The sequence below is a fragment of the Physeter macrocephalus genome, chromosome 7 (genome assembly GCF_002837175.3).
Source record: "Physeter macrocephalus isolate SW-GA chromosome 7, ASM283717v5, whole genome shotgun sequence".
Classification (NCBI taxonomy): domain Eukaryota; kingdom Metazoa; phylum Chordata; class Mammalia; order Artiodactyla; family Physeteridae; genus Physeter; species Physeter macrocephalus.
Genome location: NC_041220.1, coordinates 143406593 through 143423849, shown reverse-complemented (window position 1 = coordinate 143423849; position 17257 = coordinate 143406593). Strand labels below are relative to the sequence as shown.

At 63.3% G+C, this 17257-nt stretch overlaps 1 protein-coding gene across 4 annotated transcripts in view; it reads left to right on the top strand.

Moving 5' to 3' along the window:
* The window catches only part of RGS12 (regulator of G protein signaling 12), a 200486-nt gene that overhangs the window by 99187 nt on the left and 84042 nt on the right, over nt 1-17257 (top strand). For 2 of the 4 annotated variants that reach the window (XM_055086242.1, XM_024119377.2), the window contains exons 5-17: nt 1424-1593; nt 2040-2132; nt 2802-2945; nt 3705-3884; nt 4224-4377; nt 6176-6252; nt 8139-8333; nt 8706-8779; nt 9216-9342; nt 11226-11322; nt 12956-13035; nt 13381-13534; nt 14864-15295. In XM_055086242.1, coding sequence (XP_054942217.1) covers nt 1424-1593; nt 2040-2132; nt 2802-2945; nt 3705-3884; nt 4224-4377; nt 6176-6252; nt 8139-8333; nt 8706-8779; nt 9216-9342; nt 11226-11322; nt 12956-13035; nt 13381-13534; nt 14864-15295 — 1977 coding nt within the window. Of the gene's footprint in view, nt 1-1423; nt 1594-2039; nt 2133-2801; nt 2946-3704; nt 3885-4223; nt 4378-4811; nt 4872-6175; nt 6253-8138; nt 8334-8705; nt 8780-9215; nt 9343-11225; nt 11323-12955; nt 13036-13380; nt 13535-14863; nt 15296-17257 lie in introns of those variants that run through there. The other 2 variants (XM_028492398.1, XM_028492400.2) reach the window with 2 other exon arrangements.

Here is a 17257-nt window from a genome sequence, read left to right as displayed (position 1 = left end):
CGTGAGCCTGCCTGTGAGCGTGTCAGGGTGCGTGCGCGAGCGTGCGTGAGCGTGTGCCTGCCTGTGAGCGTGTCAGCGTGCGTGCGTGAGCCTGCCTGTGAGCGTGTCAGCGTGCGTGCGTGAGCGTGCGTGAGCGTGAGCCTGCCTGTGAGCGTGTCAGGGTGCGTGCGTGAGCGTGCGTGAGCGTGTGCCTGCCTGTGAGCGTGTCAGCGTGCGTGCGTGAGCGTGAGTGAGCGTGTGCCTGCCTGTGAGCGTGCGTGCGTGAGCGTGTTTGAGCGTGTGCCCGCCTCTGAGCGTGTCAGCGTGCGTGCGTGAGCGTGAGTGAGCGTGTGCCTGCCTGTGAGCGTGCGTGTGTGAGCGTGTGCCTGCCTGTGAGCGTGCGTGCGTGAGCGTGTGTGAGCGTGTGCCTGCCTCTGAGCGTGTCAGCGTGCATGCGTGAGCGTGTGAGCGTGAGCCTGCCTGTGAGCGTGCGTGCGTGAGCGTGTGTGAGCGTGTGCCTGCCTCTGAGCGTGTCAGCGTGCATGCGTGAGCGTGCGTGAGCGTGTGCCTGCCTCTGAGCGTGTCAGCGTGCGTGAGCGTGTGCCTGCCTGTGAGCGTGCGTGCGTGAGCGTGCGTGAGCGCGTGCCTGCCTGTGAGCGTGTCAGGGTGCGTGCGTGAGCGTGCGTGAGCGTGCGCCTGCCTCTGAGCGTGTCAGCGTGCGTGCGTGAGCGTGCGTGAGTGTGAGCCTGCCTCTGAGCGTGTCAGCGTGCGTGCGTGAGCGTGCGTGAGCCCGCCTCTGAGCGTGTCAGCATGCGTGCGTGAGCGTGAGTGAGCGTGTGCCTGCCTCTGAGCGTGCATGCGTGAGCGTGTTTGAGCGTGTGCCTGCCTCTGAGCGTGTCAGCGTGCGTTGAGGATCGGGTTTCCGGTCACGTACACACAAAACCGAGAGCTGTTCTCGTGGGGAAGTTTTGTGTGTCGGGGTCTAAGCAGAGCATTTCCAGGTGGTTCCGTGTACCCTGGTCCTCAGCTCCCTGCCTGGGCACTGCGGTGCACTTAGTGACAGTGCGTGTTTCTCCGGGTCCTGGGAACCCCACCGGTGCCCCTTTCTCTCTGCTCAGCCCGCCCGTCACCCAGCCCTGGCTCCTGGCCCGTCCCGACCTCAGGTGGACTCACTCGGAGCCCCTGCCGTGCCCGCGGCCAGGGCGGCCGCGACCTGTGATGAGCGTCCTTGTCGGGTGTGCGCGTGCGTGGCCTCAGGAGGTGGGTTCGGTCTCGTTCCCACTCGGCCCGGTACCCAGGGTGCCCAGAGCGATGCGGCCACGGTGTGGGCACTCGCCGCACTGTGTCGGCTGAACGCACCTCCTGTAGGAGACGGACAGTGAGGGCCCCGTGGGCAGGAGGGGGACGGGCCTGCAGGTGAGTGAGGTCTGTGCTGGCCCCGCAGAGCTGAACGGCGCCGACCTGAAGGACTGCGTGAGCAACCACAGCCTGAGCAGCAATGCCAGCCTCCCCAGCGTGCAGAGCTGCCGGCGCCTGCGTGAGCGGAGGGTTGCCAGCTGGGCCGTGTCCTTCGAGCGGCTTCTGCAGGACCCGCTCGGAGTTCACTACTTTTCCGTGAGTCTGACGGGCAGCGGGCACCTCCTCCAGCCGGACCCCAGGGCAGGGCTGGGCAGGGCAGACGTCTCCTCCTCCTGCTCCTAGCCCGGGCGCTCAGGCCCGGGGGCTGCGGGGAGCCTCTCTCTGCTGTCGGGAGCATCAGAGCTTCTCGTGAACCCTTGGAGGCAGCTGCCCGCTAGCCAGGCCAGCCGCTAGGAAGGCGCGCTCAGCTCCTCAGAAAACAGCTGGGAAGGCCCAAGTGGTCCCAGTGAGGGAGGCTTTTAAGTTTGCTCCCAGGTAAATTCTGGAGAGGCGCTTGGCACCCCTGGTTTCTGTGAAAGATGAAAATAAGAAGAAAGTGGGAATAATGAAACAGAGCACAAGAGGAGGGGGGTCCCACCGCCACTACTGACGCGCCCTTTGCCGCGGATTGTGTGAAGGTTAATCTATGGTGTTTTTCTTAGGATTTTCTAAGGAAGGAATTCAGCGAAGAAAACATTTTATTCTGGCAGGCCTGTGAATGTTTTAATCGTGTTCCCGCACACGACAAAAAAGAGGTACGTCTCTTCAGGCCAGGAAGTGGGGGTGGTTGAAGGGCAGGGTGACTTGAGCGCAGGTTCACACATAGTGCAGTTTGAAAAGTCCGTGTAAAAATATTTTCACACGATTAAAAAAAATTCTTTTTCAGAATGTTTCTTAATATATATGATATTTAATTTTGCCTAAACATAGCTTGCATAAATGACCCTAAAACTCACAGCACATGTGCTGCCACTCCGTGTGTGGAAGCGGATTTAAGAGCAAATCCTGGGCAGAGGAGCCCCCAGGCTGCCCGTCCGCACAGCCCCCCGTGCAGGCTGCGGGGTGCCGACCCGCGGCGCGACCTGCCCGGAGGCGGCCTCTGCCCTGCTTCTCGCGCTCCGTGCTGCCCGGACCTCCCTCCCACTTTGGCGAGACCGCACCATGTGACGGCACCCGCGCCGCCCGCACCCGGATGCCCCCGTAGCAGCAGCACAGCCCCAGTCTTTGGAACATCCAGATCGCGCTTTGACAAAATTTGGAGAGGAGCTGATGTATTGAAAAGTTTCATACCGGCTGGTACTTTTAGTTATTATCCAAGCAAGAAATATTTATCAGGCCCCGAGGAAATGTGTCTCCATTGCCTGGACCCGTGTCAGAAAACACGTGTGTGGTCTGCATGTCCCACTCACGCGCTGTCCCGTCAGCTCTCCTACAGGGCCCGCGAGATCTTCAGTAAGTTCCTGAGCAGCAAAGCCACCACGCCGGTCAACATCGACAGCCAGGCGCAGCTGGCGGACGACATCCTCAGCGCCCCGCACCCCGACATGTTCAAGGAGCAGCAGCTCCAGGTGACTGCCCGGGGCGCGGGCAGAGGACTCGGGTCCCGGAGAGCAGCCCCCGCAGGCGCCAGACTGCGAGGAGAGTGCCGGTGGGACCCCCACCCCTACCCTGCCCCAGCCCAGCCCCTGGGCTCCATCTCAGGGCCAGGGTTCGGCAGGGCCCTGGAGCAGGACGTCCCCACCGCGGCGTACCTGACCCTTGCCACTCGCCCTTATGCATCTGTGTGTCATCACAGGTTCATGGGCGGTGATATCCATAGTGATGGATAGACGTTTGGGTTTTTTTCAGTTTTAGGACGTCACTGTGATGAAAAGTGCATTGGACGTAATGTTTTTTAGAGCACATGTCCACTGGCCTTAGCAGAGGTTACTTCCGTTGCTGAGTCATATGAATGAGGTTTAAAAAAATGGAGGAAGGTATTTTCAAGGCAGGTCTCACTTCCTTTAGGTTGCCAGTTGCCTGCCTTTGGTTTCATTCTTATTTAACAAAGTAAAGATTCTCCCAGATTGCACCTTGGCTGTCCTGAGGCCACTCAGACGCTGGCTTTATGTGGGTTGCTGGAACTGGCTGATCGTAAGCACGCCCACCGAGGGCTGGAGTCTTACGAGAAGTGTGATCAGACATAAAGGCGCCTGGGCAACGACTCCAGGGGCGGTGAGGGGCTCTGGGGACAGGCCCTGCTGCGCGTGCGGCCTGGCGCCGCCCCACACCCTCAGGGCCAAGTGTCCGGTTCCGTGTGTCACTGGACAGCGCTGTTTCCTCGGCAGATCTTCAACCTGATGAAGTTCGACAGCTACACTCGCTTTCTGAAATCCCCACTGTACCAAGAGTGCATCCTGGCGGAGGTGGAGGGCCGCCCGCTGCCCGACGCGCAGCAGGTCCCCAGCAGCCCCACCTCCAAGCACAGCGTCAGCTCCGACCACTCAAACGCGTCCACGCCAAAGAAGGTGCCTGTCCCGGCCACGCTGGCTCCCCCAGATGAAAGCTGTTCTGCAGAGATGACAGCAGATGCCCCTGTTGACTTATCCCCTCACCCGCAGCGAATGCACGGCCCTCTTAGCACTCGCACCTCCCATGCGTCTTGTCTGAGGCTCTGGTCGGGGCGGGGGGGCTCCAGCTGCCATTTCTGGAGAGGCTGGTGGGGCTGCGCCTCTGGCCTTGAGGGACCTGGACCCTCCCGCGGAGCACCTGTCTTGGCAGCCTGCTCCAGCTCCCTTTCCCATGCATTTCATGTGATATTAAATTAACTTCACACTGTTTTAACAACGTTTTCCATTTGATGGCAGTTGAGTGGAAAATCGAAATCAGGACGGTCCCTGAATGAAGAGCTGGGGGACGAGGACAGTGAGAAGAAACGAAAAGGAGCGTTTTTCTCTTGGTCAAGGACCAGGAGCACCGGGCGGTCCCAGAAGAAGAAAGACCAAGGCGACCGCCCAAACGGTTCGTGGTTTGTCGTGTGCAGGTCGGGGAGGGAGGGGGGCGAGGCCCTCTCGGGGACGAATGAGGAAGTGTGGGCTGTGCTTGTGACATGGCCCTTTGGGGCGGCCTGGCTGGGGAAGCGGGGGGCTCGAGGGCCCTCTGAGAGGGGGCATGGTGCATTCTAACCCCCCAGGCTAGGGCAGCGCCCCACAGGTACCACCCTCTTCCTGCTTGAGCAGTAATGGGTGCTCTTGGTCGAAAATTTGGAAAATACAACCAAGTGAAAAGCAGAAAATACAGATGTCCTGCCCTCTGTCCACCCAGACAGCCTCTTGCTTTTCTGCCGTGTGCGGAGAGGTACACGAGCTTTTGTAATTTCTTTAGGAAAATGTGACACCATAGTTTGGGTACCAAGCACTTTCAAAATTGTAATTTTATTATTGTAAATTTTAAAGGTTGCCATCCTAGATCTTCTCCCCCTTGGTTTCTTTCTCGGATGTGGCTGAGAAGACAGTGTGAGAGGGACAGGGACGGGCCTGGGACCTGCCGGGAGGGAGGCGGGGGGACGGGTCGCAGCCTGGGCCGGGGGATGGGGCAGAGAGGGGCGGGGCGCGCACTGGGTGCGCAAGCCCGCGCGGGAGCGTTTGGCGGCCTTTTCTTCTCCACAGACTGTCAGGAAAGGGATTCTTTTCCGGGAAATAACCTGCAGGCTCCAGACCTGGGCCCCAAGTTTAGGTTGGGCAGCATATCGAGGGAGCTTGGGCAGGGAGCACCTGAGCGAGGTGGTGCCTGTGCTGTGCCAGGCGCTTTAGAGGGTTTATCTCCTGCTCAGAGCCGGCCGCAGGCAGGTCTTATGCCCACTTTGCAGAGGGCGGTGTAGGGAGGCTGTGGGCCTCTGCCGGTGCCCTGAGGCTCCGGGGCCCTGCCTGGGGCGGCCGCTACAGCTCTTCTTCCACAAGGAAGGACATCCGGAGCTGGGGGCGGGAGCGGTGTCGCCAGTGCGGCCAGGGACCCCCGAGGACCAGAGATGGGGGGGGGGCGCCTGCCTCTCTAGGTCTGTGTCCCCGAGCGGGACCCCAGGAGACCGGGGTCCCCATACCCGGCACGTCCTTAGAGAGCCACCCGGAAAGGCCCTAAGTCCTGACTCCGGGACGTTCCCCAGGCATCCTGACGCTCTAGCATGGCAGTCGTTGCTTTTGGCAGGTGGGTCCGTGGGACCTGGGGGCCTCCGTGTAATCAGGCCCCTGCTCCACCCCAGGCCCCGGCACAGCGGCCTGATCGGGGCCCGAGGCCCTGTGTTTTCAAAGGTCCTTTCTGTGTCAGAGTTCTCGCGATTTTTAGATTACAGTTAGCTCAGTCAGGGACATCGGATGGCGCGATTGTCAGCTCATTCAGGACTTTACAGGAAGACGGGACGTGAGCCGTCGGTAAAAGATGCCGTAACCGGCTGGCACGTGAAGCCACGTGTTGAGATAACAATTCCAGATGAAATGAAGGGCAGGGAGGCCCTGCCCCTGCTTGCGTTTTGACCTGCGACGAGGCAGCAGCAGCCGGGGGTGGCGCGCGGGCGCCAGCAGAGCAGAGCGTGGGCCTGGGCGGTGGCTCCCGGCTCCGGCTGTGTGCCAGGCGCGAGGCCGCGCCGCCGAAGGGCCTCGAGCCTGGCTCCTGTCCTTCGAGCGTGTCTGTTCAGCCTAAAGGAGGTGTGGGGCTGTGGGGGACATGACCACACTCGGGTGCGGGGGTTTCTGCATTTCTGCCTGAAGCGAGCAAGCGTGAAGCTGGTGCCGTTGGGTGTTCTGAGTCCCTGTGTCCACTCCAGACCCCCTGCACACCAACGGAGGCCTGGGCCGCCGGGAGTCGCAGGGCTCCATGTCCTCGGCCGGGAGCCTGGACCTGGTGAGTCCCCGCGAAGCCGTGTCCCTCGTACAGGAGCTGCCGGGCGGATGGGGAGGGCGCCCCTTGAGCACTAAGACGATCTCTGGGTTTGTTTCTGAGGCCTTTTGCCCCCGCTCGGGCGCGTTTCTCTCGGCGCCCGCGGGAGCAGGCGCTCCTCTTCGTCTCGGCGCCTGCGCGTCCTCTGAGCTCAGACCCCCACCCCGTGTCTCTGCCTGCGCGCTGGGGGTTGTGCCGACGGAGCTCTTCCCCGCCGGCCCCCGCTGCGGGCCGGGGGCCCGGGCCCTGCCTGGCCCTGCGCTCTCTCCTCACGGCCCGCTGAGTTGCTTGTCTGGCCCAGTTGCCAGTTCGGTGGAGGAGGCATCGGGCTGGCCTGCTAGCTGGCTACCTGTCGTCTGATGGCAATTTTGGAAAACCCTGTTGTTGCCGGCCTCCTAGTCACTTGAGATGGTCAGGCAGTAGTGAGTGTAGAATGTCATTTCTTCTTCAGTTATAACAATACCAGTTAGAGCCGTGAGGGTGGACCACGCACCGGTCAGCCACTGCTGCCTGACAGACCATCCCAAAACCCAGTGGCTTAAGACAAAGAACATTATCATTGCCCGTGAGTCTGTGGGAAGGGCATATTTGGGGCCACTTTGCAATCAGACTACCACCTGCAAGCTACTTTTCTGAAGTAATATCTGGGAGAAAGATTTTCAGACCCTCGGAGGACCGAGTGGTAAGGAAGTGACAACCAGGACAAGTCGGGCATTAGAAGGAGGCATGCAGGGAGCCGTCTGTAGCCAGGAAGCGGTGCTGTAACTCAGGAACCCAGAGGTCTGCCACGGGGAGTGCGGCCGTGGGCTGGCCCCTGGTCCGGCTCCTGCCCCGAGCGTGTCGGAGCCCTGCTCCGAGCAGTGGGGAGGGGCCGCCTCCCCGCTCTTGTCTAGTCCACCCACAGCGCAGACATCACATCGTAGGTGCTGCTCTTCTGGAAGGCTCACTTCCCCATACTGCAGGCGTGTCCCCCGCCTCAGGGCCTGGCAGTGGGACAGGTGGGCTGGGCCACATCCCCCGCGCCGGGCAGAGGTGGTGGGCGTTCTCTGGGCAGAAGGCACCCCAGGCTGCAGGCTGCCTGCAGGGCACAGCCCCTGGCAGCCCCGCAGAGGAAGGAGCTGAGACTCCCCCGTGCCCCTCACACCCGGCCTCCCTGCGCCCGCTCTTCATGACCTGGCGGCCAGGGTCTGAGGGGCCTCACACCCTCAGGTGTGTGCCACTGCCTCTGAGCCTTGGCCTGGCCGTCCCGCCCCCTCTCCCAGCCTCTTCCCTCCGGCCCACCTCCTGCTGTCTGTCCGTCCATTCCTCTCGGAAAGGCCTTGGGCCTGCGAGGTCGGGTAGAAAGAGTCAGAAAGGTGACCAGAAGCAGCAGAGGTTGCCTGCCTTGTCCGTCCCCGGCTCCTAGGCTGAGAGGCGGGCGAGGCAGCTCCTGGTCCCCAGATGGCCTCAGTGGGCTCTGCAGGGTGACTCCATGTGCTTCCAGGTCAGGGAGGCCAGGACCGGACCCTTGAAAACAAACGTGGGGAGGCCCATCCTATTCTAGCAGGGAAGCTAGTTAGCATGGCCCTTGTAAAAGTTTAGACCCAGAGGTGGGAGGCTGGGACCGCAAGGACGGTGCCTGCAGTTGAGAGGGGGTGGCTCTCTCTGGTAACTAGCAGCCCCACAACTTAGCGGCCGCGTGTGCGCAGCGCACTGCGCCTTTATGGGAACGTGTTTGCACGTGGAGCTGGGTGTGCGGGGAGCCGCACCGCTGGGCCCCCCAGGCGCGTGCCAGCTACGACGGCCCTTCCCCGGGGCCTCCCCACACTTGCCCTGACCTGCGCCCGCCCCCGTGTCTCCCTGCCCCCCAGCCAGAGGCCTGCAGGACCCTGGCGCCCGAGAAGGACAAGGCCGCCAAGCACTGCAGCATCCAGCTCCCCGACGGGACGGCCTGCGTGGTGCTCGTCAGGCCGGGGCTCTCCATCAAGGAGGTCCTGGCCGGGCTCTGCGAGCGGCACGGCATCAACGGGGCCGCCGTGGACCTCTTCCTGGTGGGCGGGGACAAGGTACAGGGCTGCGGAGGCCGAGGGCCTTTCCTCTGGGGGCGTCTGCCCTGTGGGAGATCCTGCCGATGGGGGAACCGGCTAATCTGTTTGTGTTTACCTGAACGTGCGGGTTCCCTGCCGCCTTGGCCTGTGCTGGGCCTCGCGGCCGACTCTGCTCTGTGCTCCTCGTCTGAACCGTGCGCGTGACAGAGCTGGGTCCCGAGAGCGCCGTCTCGCTGCGGGGAACCCTTTGCGGGCTCGCAGCAGCTGGTCAGAGAGCTGAGGCCTTCTCTCCGGCTGTGGCGGCTGCGTTGGAAGCCGCGCTTTGCCCCGTGCAGCTGTGCGCCCGGCTCCTACTGACGCCTGACTCTCTTCCTTTCGCGTGTTCCGTAGCCTCTGGTGCTGCACCAGGACAGCAGCATCTTGGAGTCTAGGGACCTGCGCCTAGAAAAACGCACTTTATTTCGGTAAGTGAAATGCCACTGCCATTTTCATGAGGTTTCCAGAGCTACAGGCTGTCTCTGACCACTTGCCCCGCTGGCCTCAGCTCCGCTGGGGGTGCCGACACCCCCGCTGTGAGCTCAGAGGGGCAGCCGCACGTGGCCCCAGGCGCCCCAGGGCCCAGAGGGTCACGCTCCCCACCTGCCGGCGACCACGGCAGAGCTGCACCCGGGGCAGGGTCGACCCGTGGGGAGGGGCCGCTCCTTGTCGGGTGTGACAGTCCTGGCTCAGCCTCACGAGACCCTCAGGAAGCCCCCTGTGGGCTCCCTTGTCGTGCAGAACCTGGGGCTGCCTTGGTGATGCCCGTGGGTGCCACGCTGCTCTGCTCTTGAGACGGAACGTCACGTGACAGTTGCCACGTGTCTGTGGCAAACGTGCTCCTGTTTCTCCCCCTCCAACCAGGCTGGATCTGGTGCCGATTAACCGGTCTGTGGGACTCAAGGCCAAGCCCAGCAAGCCGGTCACGGAGGTGCTGCGGCCCGTGGCGGCCAAGTATGGCCTGCGCCTGAGCGAGCTGGTGGCCCGGCTGGTGAGTGACCAGGCGGGTGAGTGACACGGGGCCCCTGGGCCCCCGAGCCGCCCGCAAGCTCAGCGCTGCCTGCTGGGGCCCAGCTTGCCCCCGTTGTCCGCGGAGCGAGCTGTGCCTGGCGTAACGGGAGGACGCCGTGGGGCCGACCCAGCGCCTGCGCGCAGCTTCTCCACCCAGCAGGCCCCGGGGGGGACGTTGCTGCTGCCCTCCTGTTTCCCACCCTTTGGTGGAAATGCTTGCTGCTTATTCGTACCTCGGTCGTGCCCTCTGGGGTTCGGGTTGGTATTTGAGATTTGGGGGTTCGGGCCCAGGGAAACCAAGAAGAGAAACAAATGAAAACCTTGCAGCCTCCCGCCGTTTGCAAATCTGATCAGATGACGGCACGCGGTGGCGTGCGTGACCCGATCTGCACCAGCCTGTCGGGCGTGCGCTGCTTCACCGTCCAGCTTCCCAAAGGCCCTGGGTCCGACAGCTCTCTCTGGCGTTTCGGAGCCGGGGCCGTGGGGTCCCTCCGTGAGCGGGTGAAGCAGGGATGAGAGCAGAGTCCCCGTCCCTACGGCCGGAGGGCCGTCCCGCACCTCCACACGTTTGCTTTGAAATGCGGCGACTTACGACCCACTGGCCTGTGTTCTCCTTTCTTTAGAAATTATACTTTATCAGAGCTACGATTTCAAGTATTTTTAGGATTTTTATTTTCTCTGAAATGGGCTCCAGAATCGTTCAAGACTGACGTGAACAAAAGCACCAGTTAAATTGTTTTCAGACTTCCCGAGGGTCACCCGAAGCCCTCCGCCCAGCTCACTGGGGGATGGGGGTGCCGTCCTGGAGTCTAGAATATGCCGAGTGGAGAGGGACGTGGCCTGGGTCCCGTGTGGCCTCCCTGCTCGTACTCTGTTGAGATCCTAAGCGATCCTTAGTCCCCGTGCCTGTCTGCCCACCTGTGGAGTGGAGTGAGTCGTGCAAGCGTGCTCGTGGGGTCGCTGGGGGGCTTCAGTCCCCAAGGGCCGGCCAGTGGTCGGGGCTCCTTCCCCACTGGGCTGCTGAGGCCTGACCGGGAAAAGTGGTCCGGCTGCCTCAGGGCTCGGGGCCGGGAGAGGCGTGGAGGGTGGTACGGGGAGCCCTGTGGATGGGCTGTGAGGATGTGGCTTTCCTTGGACCGTCCTGCTGACCCTCCTTAGTGAACCGTGGGCCGCGAAGTCATGAGCCAGGCAGGACCCTGCCAGCTTTGGTCCGTTCCCCGCTCGGCCGGAGCTCTGTCTGGGCGTTTGGTCGCTCAGCGATTTAAGAGCCAGACTCTACAAGTTCAGATTCTTTTTTCGACAGAGGATGTGGGACTTGAACAGCAAGATAGTCTCCCCAGGAGAGAAGGGCAGGATCCCGGGCCTCAGACGCGCCTGCTTCCTGCCCGCAGGGAGGCATCTCCCCCCTACTCCCGCGCCTCCTGGTGCATTGGGGACCCCTGGGGTGGGCTTGAGGTCCCCTCCTCCAGGTTGGAGGTAATGCTGAGACTTAGGCCAGCTTGACTTAACGCCTCAAAGCACCAAACTTGTGGACGCAGGTGGTACCGGCGCCCACCAAGTGCTCCTCCAGCCCCGGGCCTTCGCCTCGGCCCAGGGTTGCCCGCAGCCATCACTTGCGTGACAGCCCTGTCACGCGGGCTCCTCCCGGCGCCTGCGTTCCGGGCAGGCCCGCTGGCGCTTGGGATCCTGGTTATTGCATGTCAGGCGTCTGCGGCTGGCCCTGCCGAGGTGACGGGACCCGGGGTCACCTGGCGTGTGACTCCGTCAAGCCTGGGATGGTCCTGCTGGCCGATGGACCACGCGCAGTTGTTCCGGAAAGCTCCAGCCTGGGTGAGCCGCTCATTGCACCATCTCTGCCTCTAGAGTGGAGAGAAGGAGCCCCTGGACCTCGGAGCCCCCATCTCGAGTCTGGACGGACAGCGGGTCATCTTGGAGGAGAAGGACCCCTCCCGAGGGAAAGGTGAGCAGGGTGACGCTGCCCTGGTCCTTCCAGCCTCCTGGGTCCCTGGGCTCGGCCCCCCGAAAGCTGCCGGCCCTGCTGCCCCGTGGTCTCGAGTGACACTGCAGATGGCCTCACTTGGGTTAAGGGTCTCACGGCCCCCTGCCGAGTGGAGAGGGACGTGGCCTGGGCCCCATGTGGCCTCCCTGCTCGTACTCTGTTGAGCTCCTAAGCGATCCTTAGTCCCCGTGCCTGCCTGCCCCCCTGTGAAGTGGGGTGAGTCAGGCAAGCGTGCTCGTGGGGTCGCTGGGGGGCTTCAGTCCCCAAGGGCCGGCCAGTGGTCGGGGCTCCAGTGGTCCGCGGCCCCCTGCCGTGGCCGAGGGCAGCCGTGGCCGGGCGTCTGTCTGTGGGCAGGAGGCCCCGGGACCAGCAGCATGCGGGCCTCTCGCCAGGACCCCTGCATGTCTTCTCTGCTGTAAGGAGGGGTGGCAGGCCTGCGAATGCCCTGCGGTCGCCCCGAGGGTGCAGCGCGCCCTGGAAAGCGCTCTCTTGCTGGGAGGCCTCCCCATCGCTCTGCGCAAGGGGCCCGGGGCCCTGGGGCGCCGCTGCCCCGTGTCGGCCCAGCAGCGGCTGAGGTGGGGGGCTGGGGCCCCCTGTGCCTAGTGCACAAGGAATCGGTGGCCTACAGGGCCCTTGCCCACACGCTGCCTCAGCCCCGCAGCCCTGCCCTGGGGACGGGGACCTGCACTCCCAGGTGGGGGCGGCGGAGGCGCGCCTCCTGGAGAGAGCCTTCTGGAGTCTGCTGAACAGGGCAAGGAGGTGGCCATGTCACGAGCCGCCCGTTCCCTTCCCCGGGCTGGCTCAGCTCTGAAATGGGCTACCGGTCACTCGTTTCCATCCCCAAGGGTGACCCAGGCCGCTGTCGCCCCTCTGCCCTCGGGCTCCAGTGCCTGCTCCTTGTCCCCCGTGGGCCCGTCTGGGTTCTAGAGAGCGCCGTGTGCGCTGCTCCCGCACGGTAACCGGCCTCAGGGGCCGAGCGGCCTGAGCGGGGCACGGGTGCTCGGCACCTCCCTCCAGGGTCTGATAAGGTCGGACCTCCCGGCCCGCCTGTGCGCAGGTGAGCCTGAGGGCACAGCTGCGGGTAGGTGCGTGCAGGTGTTTGGCACGCTGCTCACAGGCAGGAGGGCTGGGACTCCGCCAGCCCATCGTGGGCCAGGGAAGCGGTCTGTGGACCCCGGGGGCCAGCGGGGGCCAGCCTGCAGCCCTGACTTGGGGCAATGGCGTATTTGAAGATACATAATAAACGTGAGACTCTCCTACTTTCTAAAGACATTCGTGCCAAATAGTACCCGCACGGCACTTTCACTCACCATGGGACCACAGAGTCCCAGGAGACACAGTCAGCCGCGAGCCTTCTCCCCGTCGCCGTCACGCGCAGCTCGCCCAGACGCGGCGGGCGGGCGGCGGAGGCTGGTCCTCTGTCCCTTGACCCCACGTGGTGCTCAGGCCTGAACGCGCGTGTAGATAAGGGACCGCTGATACCTTTGACTTCTGTACAGCTTCGTCTCAAAGACGTAGAAACGTGATTGTGTTAAACGTTGAGATGGATGTGCGACTCGCTGTGGTTTCATAAAGCTTATCTCCCTATGTTCAGCATCCACAGATAAACAGAAAAGTGCGCCCGTCAAACAGAGCGCAGCTGTAAATGCCAGCTCCAGAAAGCACTCGGCTACGGTAATTCCCCTCCTCACCCCGCCTCGCTCCTTGCCTGCAAAGCTCAGGGGCAGACAGCCCCAGCGGCTCTCTGCCCTGGTTGGGCCTGCACCCTGGGTTGGGGGGGTCTTCTCAGGGTCCCTTTGTGGTGCCTGCTCCCACTAGCCTGGGAATCGCTGGGGGGGTGGGTGTGCCTTACGTGCTATTCTTTTTGCAATCTTTACCGTTGTGATTGATGTTTCTGCAACGCATGTAAAGTCCAAGTCTGTGCAATCTGTGTTTCAAAGACCCTTTTTATATAACTGATGAACTGTGTTGTCATGTGTCTGAAATGTGAGTGGAACTTTGACTTTCCTTCTGACGCAGGGAGAGGAAAGAACACTAGGCAAGTCTAATTCTATTAAAATTAAAGGAGAAAATGGAAAGAATGCTAGGGATCCCCGGCTTTCAAAGAGAGAAGAATCTATTGCAAAGATTGGGAAAAAAAAATATCAGAAAATTAATTTGGACGAAGCAGAGGGTATGTGTACTTTTTAAAACTTCCACGTTTTTCGTGAATGCAATGTCAGTTTTCCAGTCCAGTCACTAGAAGCTTCTCTGAGTTACTGACATTGGGGTGGCCGTGGCCCGTCACACTGAGCTCTCGCCCCTGTGTCTGTGTGCAGCTGTCAGTGTAACTCTGCTGAAGCCTCAGTTTTCAGACCGAGAGCCGGGCCCTAGGAGTCAGGGAGCCTGGCGTGGGCTGCAGCAGGAGGTCTCTGTCCCCCTCACAGCCGGTCCCGGCTCAGAGGGGGGCTCGGGACCAGGGCCCACGTCCCCGAGGGTCCTCGCCAGGAGGAGGCCGGGGGGAGGGCCCGGGCCTCGCTGGTCTTTGCTGTCGGGGCCCTGAGGCAAGGCTGTGCGTTCGGCCGTGGCGGCCGGACGCCCGAGCCGCCCCTGGGCCTGCAGGACAGAAGCAGGATGGCCTGAGAGACGGAGAGGAGGCGTGGGGGACTTCCTTTTCTTCCGAAAGCTCGTGACAGAGAGAAGCTCTAGGAGCTGTTCTGCGCCCTGAGCTGTAACCCAGGGAGCACTTCCTGGGCAGGTCAGCTGGGCTAGTCACAGCTCCCCGTGGCGTCCGGCCACGTGCCAGAGTAAAACACACGCCCGCTCTGAAGTTGTCGCGTTTCTGAGAGCCGTTAAGATTTGAGCTTTTAAGCTCCTTGCTGGTCAGAAGCTCAGAATGTAACTTAAGCCTCGAGAAGGCTCAGTGTAGACACCATCTATTTTGGATGGTGAACTCGAGTTACAACTGAGAATCCACCCAGGTAAGAAAAAGAAGAGCTCTGGGGAGCCAGCGAAGGAGCCGGACGTCCCCGGCAGGGCGGAGGTGCCGGGAGGGGGCAGCCCGGGGGGCTGTGGATCTCCCGGGGCGGGGTGTGCGGCGGGGAGAGGGGTCGAGGGCTGGGCGCTGCTCACAGGCCCCATCAGGACCGCCCTCTGGCCCGGCGTGGTGCCCCCGAGAGGCCTCCCACACACGGGTCTAGGCTGGTTCACCAGCTCCGGGCGCCAGGGGCTCCTGGCTGTGTCAGGCCGTGGCGCCTGGTCAGTGGCCTCCCTCCTGCTCAGAAGGTGGCATCAAACGCGGGCGGAGCGCAGACATGGGCCGCGGGCCGTGGCGGCCCGGAGCCGGTCCAGGGAGGAGCGGAGCTGTTGGGTGGCCCGCGGCCTCCCTGTGGCTGTGCTGGCGGGAACAGGAGGAAGGGGGCGGGCCCGGGGCAGCAGGACAGGGCTTTCCAGACGCGCTTGCTTTGCCGTGCCGGAGGGTCAACGCCAGAACACTTGGTCGACCTGGGTTTTCTTCCCACAGAGTTTTTTGAGCTCATTTCCAAAGCTCAGAGCAGCAGAGCAGACGACCAGCGCGGGCTGCTGAGGAAGGAGGACCTGGTGCTGCCCGAGTTCCTGCGCCTGCCGCCCAGCCCCCCGGGGCTCGCCCTCTCCCCCTCGGCCGCCCCCAGGGCCTTCTGCACGAGACCCGCGACAGGCCACGGCGAGGAGAGCGCCCCCCGGCCCCGCGGGAGCCCGGCCACCAGCCCCGGCTCGGCCGACAGCCCGCCTCTCTGCGCCCCCGGGACCCCCAGCCCCCCGGCGCAGGCGGTGGAGGCCGGGGGCGTCCAGACCGTGGAGGGCGAGCACGTGGCCGACCTGACGCTCACGGGGGAGGGGCACATCAGCAGCCCTAACAGCACGTTCCTGCCGCCACCCCCCACCCTGCCGGGCTCGGCCGCACCTCCGAGACCAGGTACCTCTGGGCGTGACGCCCCTGCCCCCCTCTGACCCCGCTCCTCCCTGCCCGCCCGCCCGGGGTCGCCTGCCCGGTTGCCGTCCACCCGGTTAGAAAGCGTCAGCGGTGGCAAGTTACCCCCTCCGCCCCTAAATCCCTCTAGGGAGGTTTCAGCGTGCCGGCCTCCTCAGGTACCGTGTTGGTCGTGGCGGCCTCTGCCTTCTCTCAAAGGACCCGGCGGCCGCTGAGGTCAGAGTGTGGCAGGAGGGGCGCGGGGGGCTCGGAGGGGGCGTCCCCCTGTGGCGTGATGCTCGTGAGCGACGCCCGCACTGGGCCCGGCGGTGCCCCCCCCCGCTCCCTTTCCCTGGGTCCCCGGCAGTAGTGCCACCAAGCAAGGCCCTGGGAATTTCTGCAAAATGTATGTGGCACTTCTATTACAATCTGGATAGCTAGCGGTTTTAGTGTTTTAATCTCAAGGCTGAAAAAAACCAGTGTTTGTCTTGAGCAAGTGGCCGAAGCCTGTGTGATTTAGAGCAGGAGGGCTGCGCTGACCCTGCGGGGGGGCTCACCCTCCGCCCGTCGGTCAGACAGCAGGTGGGGGCCCTGCGTGCTGGGCGCCGGGACCCCCATGGGGTTCCCTGACCCTGGGTGGTCACAGGCGATCCTCCAAACGGAGGCACGCACGTGTCAAGGTGAGCAGGAGGGCTGGCGGTGGAGCTGTTCCTTAGCCGTGTGAGTGTTAGCCGGGGAAGCGAGGCCCCCGGCCTCCTGGGAACGGGGCTCCCGCCCCGCACTAGGGCCGCGGCCTGTGTCCCCGGCCCCGAGGTGTAGGGGAGGAGCCTCGTCCGCGCAGGCATGTGCCCGTGGAGCCCCTGGTGCCGCCGTCCTTGCCGGCGGGCTCCGTGGTGGGCAGACACTAGGTGTGGCTGCCGTTGGGGGTGGCGGGAGGCCCCCTCTGGTCTGAGTCCTGCCCCAGGACTGGGTCCTGTCGGACCTGCAGCCGCATCTCCGTGGGGACCCAGGGCGGCTCTGTGCCTCGGGCTCTGTACCTGTGGGGTACTGGCGCTTTGGGGACTGGCTCTGCGGGCCGGGCTCCCCACGGAGACAGCCCGCGGACGTGAAGCCGGGAGAAGCCGCGGCCTTCCTTGCATGTCTCCTGCACTTCGACCCGACTTCCCCTCTGCTCTCCCTGTAGACACCTGTGTGTAGTTTCACCTGTGTTTTGAGTCTGTGCTCTTCCAGGAGAAATAAACTCTGCATCTCCTCATTGGACTGGTTTAAAGAGCTTTCCTTTCTCACTTGAACATGTTTCCTCTTTAGAAAACTACAGGTATATTTTAACCAGGGAAAACACCGCACATTTTAATGGAATTCATTGGGTTTACTTTAACATACCGGCTTTTGAAAACAGACCATTCACTCACCAGATGTTCTTGAGCGCCTCGTGCGCGTCCGCAGACACAGCTGTGTAAGGGCGGCAGTAACAGGCTCCACCGGGAGGCTGGGTGTGAAAGTGGGGACACCGCGAGGGGCTGGGATGGAGCACTCGGGGCCACGGCTCTCCCCTCCCTGAGAGTTCCGGGGTCGGGGGCCGGGTGGAAGAAGGGTGGGGTGCCAGGCGGTGGTGGGTGAGCCGGCCGGGCCGGATCCCTCCGACTCGCTCCCTGTAAACGCAGAGCCCCGGCTCGCTGGCTGCCTGCTGTCCAGCCGTCTCCTCCAGCTCCACATTCCGGGTTTGGGGCATTGGGCCCATGTGGCTTACCCAGCGCGGGGCTCGGCCTTCCCACCTCTCGCCCGGCAGCGTGACCGGTGGCGGGTTCTTGCATTTCCGGGCTGCGTCGCCGTTGGTGCCCACCCCCCGCTCCGTGCACTGGTTGTCCCTGGTGAGTAGGAACCCAGGTGGGGACCCTGGAAGCTTGGCTCCGTGGGTGTCCTGAGCAGGGAGGACAGGGAGGGGCCGTGAGGGTCTGTGATCGGCCG